The following is a 23,015-nucleotide window of genomic DNA, read 5'->3' as shown; positions in this document are numbered from 1 at the left end:
ATTTTCCGCAAAAAAAAATAGGATTTAAAATCTACTCACTCTTGTCCCTCTCCTGCTTTGGTGGTTCCCACCACGTGCACTCGATACTTGGTGTTCTCCTTCAGTTTGCCAAGCTTGGCCTCCGTCACCCGGGGGTCTTGGATGTGTGGTTCACGTTCCATTCGCGGCCCGAACGATGTTCCCTTAACCTCTTCGTAGTAGATTTTGTAACCGGTTAGTTTACCGTTCGGCTGCAGAGGTTTCTTCCACTTGAGCAAGAAGGCGGACGATCCCAGCGGTATGGCATCCAGCGATTGGATGGTGTTCGGTACACCTTCCGGTGTATCGAACGAGAGTGTTGTGCTAGCAGGACCATTAAAACGTCCATTGTACGCCAGAATTCGAGCGTAATTGGTCGAATCGGGGACAAAGTCTGTGACTAGAGCTTGTTTCGAGTCGGATGTAACTAGTACCTCACGAAGGTTTTCTTCTCCGTCGGCATCGGTCCATGTTTGGATTTTGTAACCCTTGAAGTGTCCTCGAACGCTTTCCTCCGTCACCGGGTTCCAGCTGAGAATGGCCGATGTGGGAGCGGTGACTTGGATGAGTGTGAAATTGGTTGGTGCCTCTGTCGGTCTGTCTTCTCCGGAATAGCCAATCACCTCTTTAGCGGCTACATTTGCTTCACCGAGTTCGTTAATTGCCACCACCTTAATTCGATAGCGCTGGAATGTGGGTTGATCGCGAACGAGCAGTTCCGACTGACGCCAGTCGAAGATATCTTCGGTGTTCCAATTGTCTACTCCAGTGTCCAGCTGCCAGTAAACTCGATACTGGAACCGGGGAGCATTGTGTTCAATCTCGGACATCGGAGTCCATTTGATCAGCAAGTTGTTTGGTTCCGTGCCTTGACCTTCAACGTTGTCTGGATTCTTGTAAGGGACACTGGGCTGGGTCGTGCACATTTCGCTATGTCTCGATGGCAACGAAGGCCCAACTTTGTTGATGGCAATCACCCGGAATGTATAGTTGGCCCATGGGCTCATATCAACGCTGTAGGTAAAATCGGTCGCCGGTACATCCTTGGTGGAAATTTCCCAACTGTCCGGTGTAAAAGATGTATTAAATTCGATAGTGTAATGCAAAATCGGAGAACGATTATCGCCGTTAGGCTTCCAGGAAATCGTAGCGACACTTTGATGACACTCAATTCTCATCAGCGAAGGACTGTTCGGTCTATCATATACGGTCAAGGTGGCATTTGCCATGACTTCGTCCAAATCCGTACGTGCCAAGCACGTATACACACCCGTGTCCAGTTCGATGGTTTTCGAAATCGTCAACGAGTAATCGTTCGTCATCACAAACCGCGGCTGAGTTTCGAAATCGATCGGCACGCTATCGGTTAGCCATTCGATCGTTAACCCCAGCGCCGAGTCCGCCACCGCATTACACCGGAAGGTCGCTTGCGTACCGGCCACCACCTCGTAGTCCTGCGGTGCATCGATGATCCGTGTGTGTTGCTTCACGACCAGCTGCCCGCTGGCCGACTTGGTACCGAGTTTGTTCTCCGCATTACAGGTGTACTCTCCGTCGTCGGTAAATTCGACTCCCTTGATGAACAGATCGCCACTTTCGAGCACCTGGTAGCGTCCTCCGGTCAGTTCGCGTCCGTTGCGAATCCATTTGACCTGTGGCTTGGGAGCGCCAAACACGCGACACGTTAGCGTAACATTTCGCCGATCGACGGTGAATTCTTTCTTCGGTGGTTCGGTGATTTCCGGTGCCAAAGCCAGCACGTTCAGATAGACGTCCTTGTAGACGTAGCCCAGCGAGTTGGTAGCGTTACAACCGTAGTTACCTGTTGGTAAGAGGATAAAATTAGTTAGTAATGTTTCGGGAAATGACTTCAGCGGAATAGAAAATAGGACTAAACAGTCGTGACAAGGTTGTGTTGGCCAAAAATTAAGCACGAAAAAAACAATAATCTAAAACTGTCAAAGGTTAGTCATCGCTTACTATAATGAAAATAAACAAATAACTTTTTTGTGTTAGGAAATATAAACATAGTTTCTTCGGCAAAGTTGTAAATATTGTAAAAACAAGCAGTTTTGCAGAAGAAATAATATTTCTATCTTTATCGAGTGCTGAACTATAGGCCATATTCTTTAAGACTTGGTTTAAAACTGGTTTTTCATACTTAGCTTTTGTTAGTTGCATTTTACAAGAATACAATATTCTAGGCAATTATCGAAGCTCTCAAAATACAGATTTTTGCAGAAGACCACAAATGTCTTGGACCTTTACTTACTGAGTTATCGCATAGTCAAGCTTTAAATTTCCATAGCTTCACGAGCCCGCGGGGTAAAATGGGGCAAGTGGATTTATGAAATCAGCGCTTCATCTTAAAGCTCAAGTCGAGTACTATGAACTTGTACGGGTTCTGCTTGTTCCCAATCACCCAAATGAGAGTACGGTAAGCATACGTTTTATATGTTTCGCGTTCGCGAAACGTCCATTTTGTTTTGTGTTTGTAGATGGACACATGATTTCTTCGGCAAAGTTTTAGATAATATAAAGATAAACAATTTTGCTAAAGAAAAGACATTTCTATCTATCGAGTGCAGAGTTGCAGAGTATTTTCTTTGGAAATTCTTTAAAAATAAGTTTTTCATATTTAGCGTATGTTGGTTGCATTTTACAAGAGTATATGGTTGTAGTGTAGGCGATTATTAAAAGGCTCAAAACATCTTTTTGCAATAGGTTGCAACGCTCTAGCACCTTTTCTTACAAAGTTATCGCTTATTTATGCTTTATTTTTCCTTAACTTCACGAGCTAAAAGCGATTACCTGGTAAGGAAAGGTCCTAGAGATTTGCAATCTTCTGCAAAATCGTGTATTTTGAGTCCTTCAATAATCACCTAGAACCAAATATTTCTGTAAAATGCAACCAACATAAGGTAAGTATAAAAAACTAATTTTTAAAGAATTTCCAAGGAAAATGCTCTATAGCTCTGCATTCGATAGAAATAGAAATGTCATTTCTTTAGCAAAGTTGTTTACCTTTATATTTTCCATAACTTTGCCGAAGAAACCATGTGTCTATCTACTAACACAAAAAAATGGATGTGTATCGAGCCAATAGCGAATGCGAAACACGTAAAACGTATACTTGCCGTACTCTCATTTGGGTGATTGGGGACTAGCGGAACCCATACAAGTTCATAGTACTCGACTGCAGCTTTAAGATGAAGCGCTGATTTCATAAATCCGCTTGCCCCATTTTACCCCAAGGGCTCGTGAAGGTATGGAAATTTAAAGCTTGAATATGCGATAACTCAGCAAGTAAAGGTCCTAGAGATTTGCGGTCTTTTGCAAAAACGTGTATTTTGAGAGCTTCGGTAATCGCCTAGAACATTGTATTCCTGTAAAATGCAACTAGCAAAAGCTAAGTAAAAAAAAACAGTTTTTAAAGAAGTTTTAAAGAATATGCCTTAGCACTCGATAAAGATAGAAATTTTATTTCTTCAGCAAAGTTGCTTGTTTTTACAGTATTTACAACTTTGCCGAAGAAACCATGTCTATATTTCCTAACACAAAAAAGTTATTTTTTTATTTTCATTATAGTAAGCGATTTCGAACTTTTAACAGTTTTAGATTAAGGGGGATATTCCTACGAACAAAAGTGCTGAAGACCATAAATGATCAAATGAAAGCAAAAGACACTAGGAAAAAAGTTCCGCTTTTCGCCCTTTTGGACCACTGTGCAGTTGTGTAGGGCAATAAGATAACAAGAAATGACAACGATGAAAAATAAAATAACATAAGACAGAATAAAAGAGCTAACTAGAGGAAATCTGAAACGTAGAGCTCAAAAATGCAGTCAAATTGAGAATGAAAAGCTAAAATTGAATAGACAATAAATGGGAATTGAGAGAAGGAAATACAAATCGAAAAGACGGGAGGCTTGGAAGTGTATAAAACAGTACCTGAAAAAGTGGAATGTAAATGGGGTAGGGGGAAGTCCCCCAGTACCGGACACCTAAAGATTTTGAAATCTCTCATTGCTTGCTTAATTATTGACTAAAGATGTTTGAAAAATTGCCTTGATTTGTATCAACAGTTTGGTTTGGTAACCAGTTTGGTATTAGTGATGTTTTAATTCCCAGATTACAAGTGACTGGGGGACAGCAGGCAGGAGGGGAACTGACAAAGAGAGTAGACACATTCAAATGAAGAAAAAGGGTTTTGTTTCTTGCATTATGAGAATTTTCGTTACAATAACAGATGTACAAGTGACTGAGAGATAAAGGGGCCCAAGTAACATCGGGCAATCAGCTAGTTCTTCATAAAATTTAGTATACATATGATTGACGTATGGGAGTCAGCACTGATGGGTTGACAAGCTGATTCCTCACAAGGCAAGGGGGAAAGGTCCAAATAAGTAAAACGGACTGCATTTCTCTTGCAGTTGAACTGATAGTAGTAATGGACAAGACAGGAGGAGGAAATAAGAAAAAATAGTGTATATGATAATGGGAAAAATGGATTAAGCATAACACAAGGAAGACAAATAAAAATGCCAAAATGCGAAATGGAAATAGGAAAGAGAAATAAGGAAAGAAGAAAAATATGTGAAAGAGAACTGTTTCAGGAATGAGAAAGTAAATTGGAAAGAAACTAAAAAGCAAGCTAGCCACTATAATTGCAAAAGTAAATGGAAATCAGGCGATGAAATGACATATTGCATATTAAGAACATGAACAAGAGTTAAAAAAAGTAGGAAATGGAAATGCAGGAAAGGCAACAGGAAATGGGACGAATCATTAAACGTGGGACGTTGGAAAGAGAAAGGCGTAGAATTGGAGTGAAGAGAACTAAAAAGTGAAAAGAACTAACTATGTGGGTGGAGATAAGAAACAGGAAAAATGAGAAGCATAACAAAATCGGGTAGAAAACTAAAAAATTGAAATCAGGTAGCAATATATGTCTCGGATATGAGAAAAACCATAAAGAAACTGAAAGGTTCTGTGGTAATTGAAAAGAGAAATGAAAAATAAAGGATTATAGAAGTAAATGCTTAGCCGAAAAACAAACCAAAACCAACAAAAAAATGAAAATGAATAGCAGAAATGGTAAAAGTAAGTATAAAAGAGGAATAAAACTTCAAATAAAAAATGAAAAAGAGAAATAAAAAAGAAAATAAGTAACAGGAACCGATAAATATGAAATAACGAAAGAGAAATGCAAAAGATTAAAAAAGGAAGTGGAAAAAGAACATGAGATGGCAAACTTAAAGAGAAAATGGAAAATTAGAAAACCAAAATTGAGAAACTAGAAGAGAAAAGACCTGGAAATTCCAGAAGAATGAATACAAAATAGAAAAGAACAGTTGAGAAAACGGGAACAGTCAAAAATGCAAAGATGAAAGCATAATGTGAAATTAATAAACGAAATTGAAAAGTGGACTGTGGTACGAAATGTGAAAAGGATACATATGGAAATAGGTACGAAAACTTAAAAGAGAAAACAAATCAAAGCGGTGGAGCATAATTATAAAGCTAGGAAAAGCTGGGAAAGAAGATGGCAAATAAGAAAGAAAAAACAAAGTTGGAAACTGAAAAATAGGAAATAGGAAAGTGAAATGAAAAAGATGAATGGAGAATATCAATGAAAAGCATGAATGAAAGAATGCTATCAAAAGAAAGAAATAAAAGCAAAGTAATGGGTATAAACGTCCTTAAGAACTTAATCCTTCTTTATCGACAGACTTCACACCGCCGCTTCTTAGACAGTACAGGACAATTACGAGGCTAGTGCAACGATTCTACTGACTTTAAGCAGCACCGTCCAGCTGAGATTCGAACATATGACGACTGGCTTGTAAGGCCAGCATCGTAACCCGAAGCTAACTGGGCGGGCAAAAGAGAAACAAAACTAGGAATAATTGGAATGCATCCAATATGTAAAAAGAAAGCGGAAGAAGAATAGAAGCAGTAGAGAGAAAAAAGAAAGAAAAAGATAATTTGATATAAAATAACCAGTAACAATACGAAACACTTCTAACACAATAGAATTCGAATAAAAGAAAAAGATGGACGTTACGATAAATGAAGATAGTAAAAATAAGAATCTTTGAAGCAATAGGAATATAGTAAAGAGAAAATCAAAGAATACAAACAAACACAGTAAGAATAGGAGCAATATAAATTATTAAAAGGAACTAGTAATAGAATAAAGAAACGGGAAAAGAAAATGAACCTGAAAAAGACAACATAGAGAAGCAAAATTGAAACAAGACATATGAAAAACAAGAGAAAAATTAAACAGCAGCAGAAATTTAGTAAAAAGAGAACGGAAAAAATCAATTAAAAAAAAAGATAAAATAAAGAAACAGGGAGCGATAGTTATATGAAATTAAAAGCATATAAAATTGTGAAAGGTTGGCAAAAGGAATCTGAGACTGGAAAAAGAAGACCAAAAGGGAAATACGAAGAGAAAGTGGTAATTGGAATCAAAACAGGAAACTGACAAGAAAGCAGCAAACAATTGGAAATGGAATAAAATATAAAATGGCATAGAACACAATGGAAAAAAGGAGCACTGAGAAAACAGAAAAGAGGAAAATAAAATAAAAATAACAATTTAAAAGAAATAAATAATACAAGAAATACTCATGAAACAACACCAATAGGTAAAGAAAGCGGTAAAAAACAGCGATAGAAGTATACAAAAGGGAATCGCCTAAGAAAGCGAGAGAAACGAAAAACGGCGAAAAAAGGAGTATAGTAAAAAGATATTAGAAATAAAAATATAAAACAGGAATGAATAAAAAAATAGAAATGATGAATGCAAAATGGGTATAAGGTGTTAAAAACCGCCCAGCTTTGAGATACGATGCTTGGCTAAAAAGCCAGCCGTTGTATGTACGAATACAGGTCGGACTCGATTATCCGATCGATTAAAAAATTTGTTCACCCGGATAATCGAGTCCGACCTGTACAACGGTTGGGCGGTGCTGTTAGAGAGAGTCAGTATGATCGTTGGCACTAGCTCCGTAATAGTTCTGAGCTTTTAGAAAGATGTATAAGCCCAAAGCTCTGTTTGGAATTTAAATGTGAAAGAAATGTGAAATAAAAACTGGATAGGGAAATGGAAAAAAGAAATGAGAAACAAGTTGAAAAAGGAGAATAGGACAAGGAAATATGGCAATATGAACGGAAATAAGAAAGGTTTAGTGGAAAGTAGAAAAGAAAAAGAAAATAGAAAATTGTATAAAATGAGAAATGAGTGGGCAATGTGGGACGAGTAAACCTAACTGAACATAAGACAAAGAAATGCAGAAGCAAAATTAGATAATTTAGATAAAACCGATACGGTAGCAAACAATCGATAAAGAAATAGGGACATGATGGAAGAAAATGTAAATTTCAAATGTGGAGACCAAAAGAGAATTGGAAACGGCAAATGTAAAGCGAAACTGCGAAATGGATAGTGGAATGGAATATGAGAGAGCAATAGAAATGAAATGAAAAAGGCGATGAGAGAGGGAACCATCAAACGAAATTGATTGAAAAGGGCAATTCGATAAATAGAATAGAAAACAGTATAAGAGGACTAAGGAAAGGTAAATTTATAGTTGATCTAGGGACTGAGTAAAATGGCAGAGAAAAAATATAAAAGAACTGTCAAGCCCGCTATACTCACCGGTATCATTCTTCTGCAGCTTGGTGAAGAAAATTCGATTGGTGCTGACGGTCCGCCGTGGATTGTTGTCCGACTGGCCAATCGGTTTCCCGTTGTGAATCCAAATGATCTCCGGCTTCGGTTCACCGGTAGCTTCGCAGCGGAACTCGGCAGTTTCATCTTCGGCAGCGTTAACGATTTCCGGTTCCACCGTGAAGTACGGTATGGCTTGTACCCGCAGCTGAATCGAGTAGGATTCGGCACTGCCGACGCCGTTGGATGATTCGCACTGGTACGTGCCCTGATCGTCGTTCGAAACGTGCCGTATCACCAGCGATTTGCCGTAATTGTTTTGCTGAATTTTATCGTTCCACTGTATCGGTTTACCATCTTTAGTCCAAACCACCTGTGGCAGCGGTGTTCCTCCGTAAATACAGAATAGTTCAATTTTCTTTCCTCTCAGTGCGACCTCATTTTTCCTCGATACATACTGTCGTACCGGTCGATATTTATTCTGGGCAGCGGAAATTCCGGTTTGTTTAACCTGCAACAGTACCCGATTGCCAATTTTGTACTCATTACGGAACAGCGAGGAAGCCGCGCAAGCATAGTAGAAATCGTCCGACTGATCGATACGGGTTACGTTCGAGAACCACAGGTTACCCTCGGGATCCAGCGTCATTCGGGAGTTGTTGATCGAGCTGATACCGCCGTCCATGTTCTGAATTAACCAGTACACGTTTGGTCGCGGCCAACCGTCCGGCGGCTGACATTGCATCTTGAACGGACTGCCTTCGTCCACCTGTACCGTTTTGGCCGATTCATCCTTGAACGAGTTCAGCTCGGCCTTGCGAACAAACACCGAATTGGAGGTCGCCGTTCCGTGTTCATTCTGTGCAAAGCACTGATACTGACCGAGATCCTCGTCCCGAGGGGATTTTATTACAATCGTACCCCGGCCCGGTTGCTGTGACATTCGGTCGTCGTATGTCTGGTATTCGAACTTTTTGCCGTTTTTGATCCAACGATATCTGCAAAGAGAAGGGAAAACCAAAGGAAAACAGCTTTATTCGAGTGTTTGTTCTTATGAAAGAAACCAACGAAAAAATAAATCATCAAAGTTGCGCAAGTTAGCTTTGAACATATATGCAAATTTGTAGGGACACAGAAACGAACTGAGCTTAACTAGTGAACGACATCAAACGGTGTTTGTCTTCTGTATGCAGCCTCTCTACCAGCATCATTGGCAGGGAGGCAGTAGCATATTGCGGCCGTTTTCCGCTTGAAGTAATCAAATCAAAGCTCGAATGAGGCAGACTATTACTCTTTCTTCACTCTCGTTTTCCGAGATTCATTCGATGAAGAAGTTGGTTGTTTTGATAGGATACTTGAGACGTTCCTACTGGACACTGAAGTGGAATGGAATTGAATTGTAAAAGGGAAGGTCTTGAAGTAATAAATATTGCCAACGATGCGAAGCACTGAGAAGCAGTCGATTTGTTATACATCTCTTCGAATACAATGACCAGACTATGCCAAAAGGATGAAATTGCTTCGCAGGACACGGGGCAGACGACAGACAGACAGGCAGACCAGACGGCCAGTTTTTCTTGCGGTCTGCGGCGTTATCGGACAAAATACGTGGTAACTACGTCATTAATATCATATGAATAAATAAAGCCCTCACATTTAGTCACCCGGATTCCATCGAATTGGAGCATGCACATACCATCATCACATTTCAAACTATCCATCCACACCATAAACGGGGGAACGGTCGGTCGTCGGTTGGGTTGAGGGAACTGATTTGCATATTCATAGGCAGCGAAACTGCATCTGCTGTCAAAGTTTAGAAGCAGTGTTGGTGGGGAAAGAATGAGGGCACAACGCAACGGGAGGAAGTGCAAAATTAAACAACACCGTTTGTATGTAGCATTTACGGATGCTCTGCTGGCGCCCTTTCCATCCGATTTTGGGTTTGGGTCAGCAAACCGTGTTCTGTCGAAAACCGGTGCCGTCGGTCGGTCGGTCGGTCGGTGGAATGGGAAAATGATGTTGGATCCCAATCTACTACAACAGTGACCGTTGACGCAACGGGACATTGTCGACCGGTAGTGGCAGTGGAGAGAGAAGATGGTCAGTGTGCGGTAATTTGCATAGAATTAGAAGGAGGTGGGGAACCACACACAGTGAACGTCAGAAAATGGGTTTTTGATTGATGAAACAATTAAATTTTCACCGGGGAGGTGGCAGTGGTACCACCTTGCTCGGGCTGGTAGTTATACATGGTAGAGGTCGACCATAGCATCAAGTAATTTGAATTCATTGACGTGTCTTAGGGCTTGTGGCGTTTGTCCTTTGGACCTGTTAAGAGGCTAATTATGAACGGCTTTATCTCTGATGATCTCGTAGATCTTATGGAACATTCTAAAACATTCTAAAAATATATTTTGCGAGATGGTGTATTAAAATTGTTCATGGCGGTAGAAAACTCCAACTCAAAATATTTACAAAAAATGAGTTTTTCCGGCTTCTCTTTTGAGGTTTACACCACCGTAGAAAATTAAACCATGAGAAACCTTTTTCAATTGATATTTTTTGTTTGAAAAAAAAAACTTTGCATGTACTTTCGTTCAAATTTTTTTATTTTACGACACTTGGTTCAAGCGTTATTGATTTTAAAAAATAAGTGATGTTCGAAAAAATTGCATTGTCACGAATAAAAATTTGTGAAATTGTGAGACCTTTCGGAACAAATTTAAACAATAATTTAGAAAAATCCCCATTGCTTTAATGGTTCCCCAAGGCAGCCAGCTTGAACCCTTCGCTACTATATTTATTCAATTTATTCGTAATTTCTGAGAAGGGAACAACCTCGATTTTTTTCAAATAATGTGTTCGTTCTGGAACCCAGCGACATACACCAGCACGATAATTTTAAAAAACAAAACAAAACCAAACTTAAACTAAGCGTACAAACGCCGTCTATAAGCGATCTTGTTACTCCGTCTAACCCTATTTTATAGAAAAGCCTCAGGCCGGCCTCTATGAGGATGTCCCTTAAGCTGGAAGTACAAAGTTAACAGAACCATTCAGTTAATTGATGCTCAATTAATGCTAATTAATGCTCACTTAATGCTAATTAATGCTCCAAACGGCGAATTTAATGCTCCATTGTTTCACAGGAAAAAAACAATGTACTTCTAGCTTAAGATTAAGTAAGCAGTGCAATTTTCGGAAATTCTTCAGAAAAATCGAGAGTACAACAAGCTCAGATATAATTTTTAGGATTTCAAAGCAGCATACGATACTGTCCAACGTGAAGAGCTATGAGAGACAATGTCCGAGAATGATTTCTCGGACAAACTGACTGGACTGATCATAGCTATCCTAGGACGAGTGACGTGTTACGCGCGTGTTCTGAGGGACTTTCCCGAGCCCCTTCGACACACTACCTTCAATGGCAGGGATTGTCTTTCATTTGTTTATTTGTAAAAAAAAGCTCTTCGTGGTATTCATGGTATAAGCGCATAGAGTTTGTTGAACCGCTTTGCCACAAATCGGATAGGATCCTACAGTTGGTAGTCGTAGTTTGCATTCCGTCCTTGCAGGTGCAGGAAATACCTAGTTCTGAGGTATCGTTCAGGAGCATACAAATTCAGTGGATTCAGAAGCGTGGGGCAGTCCATATCTTCTAAAAACAATCTAGCCAGGAACGTGGCTTGAGCGTTGGCACGTCTTCTTTCTAGAGTCTTCAAATTAAGCAAAAGACAGCGTTCCTTATATGGCGGAAGATTTTTGGGATGACGCCATGGAAGATAAACATACCGTGGAATTTTTTTCCTTTACTGCTTCGATTCTAGCGATCCAAATTTGTTGATAAGGACACCCATCAGATCACAGATTCGAATTCCAAAACAGACCTTACATATTAATAGCACAATGATCGAAAACAGTACGAGCCACGGAACTCCTTAGCGATTTTAAAAAGAAAGTTAGTGCGCCATCCAGAACGACACCAAGATCACCAATGTAATTAATAGACGCGTTATAACAATATAACAAATGGCCTGCTATGCTATAGCTATAAGCTATAGGTTTATTTTCACGATGAAAGGAGATCGCGAAGATTTTAATTACCTTGAAGGTCGTCAACATAAAAAGATCGACAGCCAGGTGGCAGAAGAGCTGTCTGTTCACTTATAAACAGAGAAAAGAGTAGTGGTCCAAGGCTGCTCCCCTGTGGTACGCCAGAGATGTAGGAGAATGGGCTAGAAAATTCGGACCCGATCTTCACACTCAGCCTATGGTGTTTTAGGTACGAGTATAGCCACATGCAAAACGTTGCAGAAACTCCCAGCATCTCCAGCCTAGCAAGGAGGATGCCGTAATCCACCCGATCGAGTGCTGCTCTCAGGTCCATGTACACTGCATCGATTTGTGCTTCGCCCTTCTTGTGTACTGGGAAAATTAATGATTTTTGACATAGAGCAGGGAACTTACACCGCTGGATTGAACCATTGAACATTAGTGATAGAGGTAGGTAGGTCTAACGAGAACAGTAGAACACTTTGTCAGGACGTAAGGTGGAATACCGTCAAGTCCGGCTAATATTTTAATTTTCCGACGGCAGTTTCGATGGAGGAGATTCCGTTACAGGAAAAACGTTGAGGTTGATGAGTTCGTTAGGTGTGCTTGTAGCATCAAGAAGGCTGCATTTATCGCGAACAACGTTGACTTTACGATAGTCCAGAAACAGATCTACAGGCCGGCCGTTTTCGTGTTTCTTAGAGTTAACAAATGACCAGAACTTCTTCGGATACTAGGATACTTCGTAGAGTATACTGTTTACATAGAAGACGGTTGTACGCTCGAAAATTGCTACAGGCACGGTCAAAGTATTGTTTGGTGACTTTTCAGTATGATCCTGTCCTGCACTCAGTGCACCTATTTTACTTTTTTGGCTGTAACACCTCAGCCAAACAAAATTCGAAAATGTTATGTACGGCGGCATTTATAGAATCGATTATTATCCATAAGATTGCTGAACTAAGTATTGCTCTTTCTTAAGTATTTACGGCGCACTCTCACTTCACACTGTGTGGTGCGCAGAGAGCGTTCTGAGTGCACCGCCCTGTGTGAACAATCTTTTTGATATGAACCCATTATGTCCTAGGGTATGATATCATACCTGATATCATACCTCGTTTTCAAAACCTGTTGACTGCTGAATTTCAATGTTTAGCATTGTTAATATATCACTACAAGAGAGATAAGACATCAATCTGATATGTGTGTGATATAACTTGTCAGTTTTTGTCATTTCATCTGTATTTTCAACAGTGCAAAGTTGAAAAAATGGCGAAAAAAACTTTGTGTCCAAAACGCATGAAAAAGTCTACATTTAGTGACGAAACATTACCTGACATGTAAATTTGTATTTATATGTAAAGTCTATCACAAAATTCGATAGGAAATCTGTAAACAACTTTGTAATTTGTTTGTTTGAAACTGAGCCTATGAAATATTAAACATGCGATATTTTGGCCTTGAAAACATTTCATTTCAAATGACGATTTTGCGTTTCCCGACACATTCGAGCCATAATAAAATAGATTACAGAGTTTCACTTCATTTGGTCCAAATTTAGGTATACCCGGGTCATAATGGGTTAATCGATTATATAAAGGTGTTAGAGTAAGGAGGGGAAAAGTACGATGCGGGTAAAAGTGCGATTCAATGATTTATCGGTGCAGATTCCGAGTAAAATTTCTACATTGCCATGGATGGGTGACTACTTTATCAGCTTGAATCTAACGTAAACTTTGGTTGCTTACGAAGCATAGTTGCTGAGTTATGTGCAAATGTTATTTTAGGGCGGTTTTGATGTAATTTTTCGTTATACGGCAAATACGATATCAACAGGAGGATATTACTTGTTGAAAATTTGTAACAGCGTTTCGCATCACTCACATATCTGTTGTGAAAATAAGGCGAAAATAATTTACAAAATATATTTCGCTTTTCCGTAATTTAATCTAACCCTGTCAAGCGCCTAGCAGGTTAAAAGTTCGATTCACGGACGGGGCAAAAGTTCAATTCACGGACGGGGCAAAAGTGCGATTCATGGACGAGGCAAAAATGTATATCTAATTATATACAGCTTTAGGAACTATATTACAGATACTAGAAATGAAAGATCTGCAGAAAACTGTGTGCTCTACTACAGATGTTGGCCGAAGAAAAATAATGTGTTTCCGCTGATGAAACAAAAAACAAACGATTGGAAAAGCTTCGATCTAACGGAGGCTGCAATACACCTGCGCAAAATAGAAATAGTGCAAATTGAGAATATTCCTTACCGAAACATAACGCAGATTGAAGATAATATGGTTTTGTTAGCTACTGCTGGGCTAATTTCATGGATTCTAGCTTCGAACTTTTGCCCCGCGGTATTCGCACTTTTGCCCCGCTAGTGGGGTAAAAGTGCGAATCTGCAATTGGTCAGAAGAAAGAAGCATTTATTTTGCAAAACACTGTTACCGCAGATGATTTATAGTTGAATGTGAAGACATTGAGTTACTGCATCACTATAAAATATATTATGTTGTTGTCCTTCTTTATATCTCACGAAAATTGATGACAACTTCAAACATCGCACTTATGCCCCACCCTACTCTACAGCTAAAAAAGCAAAATAGGTGCACTGAGTACAGGACAGCCCTGATTCCGCGTACGACAGCGAGCAATTCGCATCGTTATTTCGATGTTGTCCAATCCCGTTGTGTCGTCTTCTGTTCCGTCGGCTGCAAACGCCCACGAGTTATTCTATTTTGTCTTCTTGATGTATTGACTTGATATTTACTGTAATTATCGAACTTCGTTTTAGACTCTAAAATTAAGATATGGTCATATAAACCGATGGTAATTGAAACATTGTAGGTTGGCTTGTCGCTTCAGCGACTAAACCAAGGCGAAGAAGGCTAAACTTTTCACTACAAATTTAGGTGGGACCAGCTTGAGTGCAAGGATCTAATAATTATACAATGACATGCTTTTAGTGCACACGGCGAACAGCCGATTAAAACAAAATCGTAAAAAATAATTTATCGCTACCAACGCACTATTTCGATCATAACATGATCCAGTGCATCATATGTCCTTCACAGTGAACAATGACGTCACAGCATGGTATTTAACAGAGTGCGTAAAACAAATGCATAATTATCATGAATCATTGTTCTATCGAGAAATGCTTAGTAATTAGGATGCAGTTCTCGAGTATGGGAACTTTTATGGGTTTGAAACGCGCGAAAGGAATTTGGATTTTATTGGGAATCAAATCGAAATTCGAGACGCGATCTGCATGATCAGCGTCTATCAAATAATGGAATGTGTTGTGCATCCAAGTGGTTTATCCACTAAAGGATTTTATGATTTTAGGAATTTATGCTATGGGTCCTATACTTTAACAGGAATTATAGCAGATCATTAATTTTCATAATTGGTTATACCACATTGATTATCAACCCATGTACATAAATTTTTCCACAGTTGCTAGTTCGTATACAATTCATGTTTGTGTGTTTGAGAGATCGTAGAAAAAATGTACGGAGAAAGTATACCTTCTCACTTATCATCAATGTTCACTATTAGCAATTAGAAATCGGACTTTTCTTCCGTGCTAATTAATTCGTAGAAAAATTATTGATCAATGGATGTAAACATTTTATGAATCTGTCCAGAAATTGATAAGTTGAAAATGTTTAAAACCATCATTTTTTTCATTTTTTTGATTTTCACTTTAAACCTTTATCTGTGTATAAGAAGAAATTCAAACGCTCAAAAAAAATTCTTAACGTGAAATTATCAGTTATTGTTTTCATGATAAAGAAATGAAGCTTCCCCTACTGCACCTTGATGCGTTGTAGGGTTTTTTAACTAATCAGTAAATGAACAGCGGTCACGTTTACTTCTGAATGTGGGTATAAGTCAAAATACTTTTATGATTTCAAGTGGGACTCGGGGTAAAAATTTATCAAATGTGATTTTTGCGATGTTCAGAAAGTGCTTTCATTCCGTTTAAGAATATAGCCAGGGCGGCGATCTCTGATAATTAATAGATGAATGTTTCTGGGGCTCATCCTCATCTATCACAGCTGTCACAAATATCTCCGAAAAATGCCAGTTTGATTGGGTCGGTCAGGGGCTTGGGGTTAGTAGGAGCATTTAAGCGGGATACCAGACCCGATTTGGATGCCGAAGCAGCATTCTACAATGATTACGGGTAATAATACAGGTGCAGATGGGAAAATTAAGTCAATTCTTGTACTATACTAGTTAAGCCCGAATCTTACGATCGGGAAAATATAAATGTCTGTTCAGAATTCCGAAAACTGCGCAAACATTCTATTGGCCAGTGTTTGTGAAGATGTTTAATCTTTGTATTTGAGTTCTTATATTGCATAATATAGCTATAAGATGTTGTACATAAGAGTCATAGCCGGAAACTGAAACAAATAGTTTTTATGGTCGTATTGGATTTTAATTAACTGATTAAAAACTTCTGGCTGTTTGCAACATTTATGTAGTTTGATTAGAGTAAAATGTTGCTTAAAAAATTCTTGATCGTTTGCTATCATTAACACATTTTTTAAAAAGTTTGCAACTTGGTCCGGTCTGATTTAACACCGACCATATAATATCGCGACAAGCAATCGAGTTGAGCAGGCGAGTCGAGCAGTCGAATCAAGCAATCGAGTAAAGCAGTTGGGTCGAACAGTCGAGTCGAGCAGTCAAATCGAGCAGTCAAATCGAGCAGTCTACTCGAGTAGTTAAATCAAGTTATTCAATCAAGCAGTCCGGTCGAGCAGTCGAGTCGAGCAGTTGAATCGAGTGGTCGAGTCGAGTAGTCAAGTCGAGTAGTTAAATCTAGCAGTACAGTCGAGCAGTTTAATCGAAGAGTTAAGTCAAATCGTCTAGTCGCGCAGTTGAATCGAGTAGTCTAGTCGAGCACTTGAGTCGAGCAGTCGACTCGAATGATTTAGCCAAGCAGTCGGGTCAAGCAGTTCATTCGTGCAGTTGAGTCGAGCAGTTCATTCGAGTACTTGAGCCGAGTAGTCCAGTCGAGCAGTTGAGTCGAGCAGTTGAATCGAGTAGTCCAGTCGAGCAGTTGAATCGAGTAGTCCATTCCAGCAGTTGAATCGAGTAGTCCAGTCGAGCAGTTGAATCGAGCAGTTAAGTCGAGTTGTCGAATCAAACAAGTCAAGCAGTTGAGTCGAGCAGTCTAGTCGAGCAGCTAAGCAGTCGAATTGGGCAGTCCAGCTAAGCAGTCGAGTCGAGCAGTTTAATCGAGCAGTCCAGTTGAGCAGTTTAATCGAGCAGGTAAGTCGAGTAGTCTAGTCGCGCAGTTGAATTGAGTAGTCTAGTAGAGCAGTTGAGTTGACCAGTCTAGTCGAGCAGTCGAGTCAAGCGGTTCAGTCGAATAGTTGAGTCGAGCAGTTCAGTCGAGTAGTCCAGTCGAGCAGTTTAATCGAGCAGTTAAGTCGAGCTGTCGAATCAAACAGTTAAGTCAAGCAGTTGAGTCGAGCAGTCGGGTTGAGTGGCTAAGTCGAACAGTTAAGTCGAGCTGTTGAATCAAGCTGTCAGTTAAGTCGAGCAATCAAATCTAATCGAGCAGTTGAATCGAGCAATCGGGTTGAGCAGTTGAGTCGAGCAGCTGAGTCCAATCGTGTAGTTGAGTCAAGCAGTTGAGTCGAGTAGTCTAGTCGAGCAGTGGAATCAAGCAGTTGAATCGAGCAGTCGAGTCGAGCGTTGAATCGAACAGTTGAGTCGAGCAGATAAATCACGCTGTCCAGTCAAGCAGTCCAGTCGAGCAGTCTAATCGAACAGTCTAGTCGAGCAGTTCAATCGTGCAGTTAAGTCGAGCAGTCGGGTCGAGTAGTAAGTCAAGCAAATGTGACAAGCAGTCGAATCGAGTAGTTAAGTCGAGCTTTTCAGTCAAGTCGATCTGTCCAATCAAGCAGTTGAGTCGAGCAGCGTCCTGTCAGGGACCGACGTCCTGTCAGGGACCTGTTTTTAGTTACCGATAAGCCTCTTATGACGCCCTGTCAGAGACCTGGTTTTCGGTACAGACATACGCCTCTTATATGAATAAGATTACATTTAATGCACAATAATATTTCTAGCGGTCGGTTTTCGGGTTTGGCAACGGATTACCGTTATAAATACTGCACTAGCTCTGTTGTCTCGAGGGTGGAGAAGCGGGTGCGACCCTATGTTTTAAAGCTTCTGTCGACTACCGCGAACGTTCAGGTTATGCTGCGCTCAATTTACTTTGTAGACTTATTTTGAGACAGTGCATAAATGCTGGGAGGATATTAAATTTGCCCTGATAAGTTGATAACCACTCTGCCTGCGGGCATAAGCGTGTCGGTTATGCTTGGGGCTCTACCTGTGTTTTAGTTAGCGACATTGCCTGTCTCGTCAGGTAGAACTGATGTTTGAGATCTCCCTGACGCTTTGTTGACATCACAAAAGCACCCAGCGTAGAGTTTTTCACGCGATAACCCGAAAAAAAGGAAAAAGGATGATAAAGAAATGAAGTTTCGTGGTGATGAAGTTTGTTGTCAACGGCTGAAAATCAGTAAAAATAAATAAATCATCCTTATCAATTAACAATAGCAGTGCCTCGAGTACTGCCATGACATGAGTCTTTGCGGTTGAGAAAAAATGATTAAAGTGGAAAGTACAGCAAGCGAAACTAGTATTCGGAAAAAGTGTTTTGCAATTTCAAGTGGATACAAGAAAAAAGGCAGGCAAGTCTAGTCACATATAACAGGAACAACCGTTGATCGCTGGCAACCTTTTTGTTCGTTGACATCAGGCACAGCTAGCCAGCCAGCCAGCATACATAACTTCAAACGATAAGGAGAGACGACGCACAAGCAAAACGAAAAAAAAATTAACAAACGACACCAATCCTTATTTGACAACGACTCGTCGTTGCCAGCTTCGGAAGCCAGCCCATTTCTTTTGGCCAAACTGATTTCCGTCTGAAACCACACCGAGCTCTTCTGCAGCCAGTCTGCCACCGAACAACTTCAATCGAATTCTAATGGCGATGGTTTTACGAGAGTGGTGGGACGTTTCACTAGTTTTCGTTTATGTTTCATAGAAAACGGGTCATAAAAACTTCCAAGAGAAATGTTTCTACCAATCAGATTTCATTTATTTATTTGTGCACACACGTAGAAACACGGTTTTGTTGATTTCGGATATTCCGGAACCCTTCGTTTTAAATTATTGAGTGCGGGTGCCGTAAGACCCGCACCAGTGAAGGCAGAAGCAATGGCAAAAACAAAAATTGTCGGAAGACAGGGAATTAAACATTCAATAGGCCCGTCCGTCGTATCCTTTTTTTCTGCTGATGGCGGGTGATCAACCAAGGCATAGGAATCGTTCCAGCCAATTGACCCAAATTTGTCTAGTCTAGAGTGCCACTGACTCGCAAAACGCCGCCGAGTGTCGAAATTTATATCCTGTTATGGAGGTAACTTTATAGACAAGCAGCGCAATGAAGCGGAAGTTGCAAATAGCAGGGATCAATTTTTAAGCCCATCTCTTCTTTCGATAATATTTATAACACTTCAAAAGCAATTCTTTGCGAACAACTTGTGATAGCTACACAAATTGTGCGCATAACGACCGTGGCATAGAATAACTTCTCGCCATCATGACATCATTTGCCTACCGGTCCCGTTCCCATTATTGTACACGCGAAACAAGAAGTAGCAAGAGGATGACGTCGCCTCTCCGGCGGAATTGCTGCAGACTGACTGCAAGCTTCAATCAAACATCATACTCTGACGTAACTCTTCAACGCAACAACCAACGGCGTCCGTCGTCTGAATCATAGCTGCAGCAGATTTATGGGTCACTCAAGAAGTTATTCCACCATCTCGCATCAGCAGCCATATGTTGGATGACATCACTCTTGGTCTTGGTTGGCTGACTGGTTGACATTGAGTCAGTGGTTGATTAAATCTATTTAAAATTAGTTCTGGTGACTGAGAGGTACTTGTGGTGCGATCTTGAACATGTGAGCGTTTCATTTTGCATGCAGCTGCTGTAGCACACGGTTGCACTCCAAAAATGAGAGAAACAATGAATGAATCTTTTTAGGAAGATAAAAATACGAGCCAGGTGTTGTGATGTGTCGTATTTGATGGAAGAATAAGGCATCATACTATAAGGAATCTGATTCTGAAGTACTGGCAACCATCTAAATTTCTGAAGATTTTACAACAAGTTTTGATTTTAAAAAACTGCAAATTCAAGTTGCAGCAACTGTCATTTATCATACTCGCTAATGATAGAATTTGTTATAACGTTTCAGTTATCTTGCACAAATATCGAATCATGACATTCACAGTAAATTGTGTATCAGAATTTACAATCAGGCAATTACACGCCCTCATTGCATAGCAATTTCATATCAACTATCGTGCTTGTCTTGTCCTGCCAATTGCTGTGAAGCAACATTCCACCACAACATCGGGAACAAATGGGTACGCAATTTACCACCGCCCAAAGGTGGTGGGTTGGAAATGCCACCAGTACTTGCGCGGGTCGGCACGGTACGGCACGCACGATATCGATTTTCCGTTTTCCCGTGCCTATTATTAGTATTAGTTAACCGAGTTCACACCGCATAATAATAGTCAACCGAAATGCGATAAGGGTCGCTGGCCTGGCCGCGTTGGCTAAACAGCTTATTCGCTTCCGTCTCTATCCTGAAGGGGTTCCAAACCACCTCTCCTTACCCACCGTGAAAAACAAAGCTTTTTTTGTTGTGGCGTCCACATGAATATCGAGGGATAATTGAAATGAAGCCAAATTCTTGGGAGAAAATTTTAGAGGAATAGTATGTCACAGGCCAATCATCGAGTTCATCCGGAAAATTCTTAGTTAAAATATTATAAAAAAGCGAAAAGCTGATTCCGTCGGACGCGAATTAATAAAACATGCAATTTTCTGTGTGGTAGCGCAGCATGCGCTCATAACACAACAACAACAACGAATGATATAATAATGATTACAGTCAGTAGAAAAAATTCCTTCTCCGTTGATTGACCAACCGGCCCGGCCGGCGAAAATCGCGCCGTGCGCCCGCCCACTCAAATGTCCGGCAAAGAAAAAAAAGAAGCTTCCATCACATTAGAGCACTAGTCCGCGAAGCGGAAAGGAAAGAAAATTGCTGAAAAAAATAATAATAACAATTTGATAATCTCTTTTATCATTTCTTGCACTCTCAAACCCGACGACGGCCACGGCGGCGGCGGGCGGTTCGTCGTCGGAAAAAGGGAAGCTACGTTTTGCGGTACACAATTTAGCGAATCAGCGTCAGCAGCATCGCCGTAACGAGCCGAGCCGAGAGCCGAGCAGAGCCCGGCCGGCTGAGATGAGTGTAATTTTGCGTGGTGTTTTTTGAGGCTTCCCGGCGGGAAGCAATAACGAGTCGGGTGCGGGTAAGCATGCGGAGCAACGGGATAAATCTTTCGAGCTACTAAGAGAATTTAAGATTTATGCAGGGATAAACGACAATAGAGGCGGAGGCGGAAATTTAAAATGTGTTCAACTGAAGAAGAAGTTTAAAGTGAATTACGACGTATGACTGCTTACGAGTTACGACACAGAAGGGGTACAGTAGTAATTCGGCAGTATTTTCTTGCTCTTTAGGTTTAATTGTGGAATTGTGAATATTTTAAAAGGCTGTGAAATGGTCTGATGCCCAATTAAGCAGATTATTAATTTCGTACGAATTAATTATTGAAAATAATTTCGTTATATCCCTCGGGCTCAAGAAAACAAATGTTCACTAACCTAAATGTAACCGAATTGGGTAAAAATTGGCGTTATTTTAATTTCACACGATTTTTGTTGAATTAACAGCAAAAACATACATGCCGCACTTATCCACCTAATTGAATAGAGTGCTTTCCTCACGAAACGCTTTAGTACTCTCTTGCATTTACAGAAGCGCTTTATAGCATATTACAACGAGAATTCTATATAAGACGTAACTCGTCCAGAGATTGGCTTGACCCTCTCAGAATTCAATGAAACTTTGTGTGTGTTAAAAGTTCATGTAAATAAGCAACTTTGCATTCTTAGTTTTTCCAAAATTAGTCTAGATGAACTTTTGGAAAGGGCTCAATTTTTTTTCGCTTTTTTTAATCTTTCTATCTATGTATATGAAAGTGAGCGTGAGTATGTTTTTATGTTCCGCCAAAAATCCAGAACGCCTTGTCCGTCCTCCACCAACCTTGGCATAAATTTATTTAATTATTTACTTCTACAGAACATTCAACTGAATTTTAAAATCTTAATAAATGTGCGTCAATGTTATAAAATATTCGATACTTTTAGTTTCGCGACGAATTTCGGCGTTGATTCATTAAAATTAAACAATTGTTCAACCATTTCGAAGGTCCTAATGCACGCGGTAATCGGTTCCTGATAACCAAATGATGTTCGGTGGTAATTGGTTTGTAGCAAGCCAGTTGAACGGAGAGTACGTTGAGAAGCGCGGAAGTTCAGGAGAGACAGAAGTGTCGGTGAATCAACATTACCATCATCAACGGTGAATCAACATTATCAACATTGCTATAAAAATTGCTTGTTGCCATTTTCGACGGCGCTCGAGTGTATCGATTCCGAGTAGACGGCAGCGATCCGGATTCGGTGGCATTTTAAGGGGATCATGCCAGGCAAGCTCACGTAATGCAAGTCGGACAAACCTTTTTTGAATACGCTCAATCCATAAATTCCAGGTTAACTGATGTAGAAACCAAACTAAAATGCAGTTTTCCAGTATTGGACGAATTAGAGAGCAATAGAGAGCTTTCAGGCAATGTGGATCTTTGAAATCGCGGCGATTTTGGAGGTAAAACCAAGCTGGCAAGCTCTTGATATCAATGCGGCATGATGTAAGTGAAAAGTGAGCTTCGCATCAAGGAGAATCCCAAGATCACTTACACGGTCGACTATCCTCAGTTGCAATCCGTCGAAGTGATAATCAAACAAAACAGGCTTTAAAATGCGGTGAAACGTCAAGGTCGTCGGCATACACCAATTTGCAGCTAGATGCGAGTAACAAGGTCACGTCGTTGAAAAACAGCATGAATAACAGGGGTCCCATGTTGCTTCCCTGCGGAACTCCTGAATTATTAGTAAGTTCCGAAGACATACATGCGCCGAGTTTAACGCGTAAGATTCTACCGCATAGGTACGAACTCAACTATTGAACGAATCGACGAGAACCACCAAGTCGCGATATTTTACACAGA

General features: G+C 40.3%; 1 protein-coding gene across 6 annotated transcripts in view; it reads right to left on the bottom strand.

Annotated features, from left to right (window-relative positions):
• LOC128732895 (neuroglian) overlaps positions 1–23,015 on the bottom strand; it is a 127,667-nt gene that overhangs the window by 27,823 nt on the left and 76,829 nt on the right. For all 6 annotated transcript variants that reach the window (XM_053826327.1, XM_053826332.1, XM_053826326.1 and 3 more), the window contains exons 5-6: positions 7,687–8,696; positions 40–1,840 (exon numbers count right to left, since the gene is read on the bottom strand). In XM_053826327.1, the coding sequence (XP_053682302.1) occupies positions 40–1,840; positions 7,687–8,696 (2,811 nt within the window). The remainder of the gene's footprint in view (positions 1–39; positions 1,841–7,686; positions 8,697–23,015) is intronic.

This window comes from Sabethes cyaneus, chromosome 1 (genome assembly GCF_943734655.1).
Source record: "Sabethes cyaneus chromosome 1, idSabCyanKW18_F2, whole genome shotgun sequence".
Lineage (NCBI taxonomy): Eukaryota > Metazoa > Arthropoda > Insecta > Diptera > Culicidae > Sabethes > Sabethes cyaneus.
The sequence above is the reverse complement of the archived record's forward strand: the minus strand, read 5'-3'. Positions and strand labels throughout refer to the sequence as shown.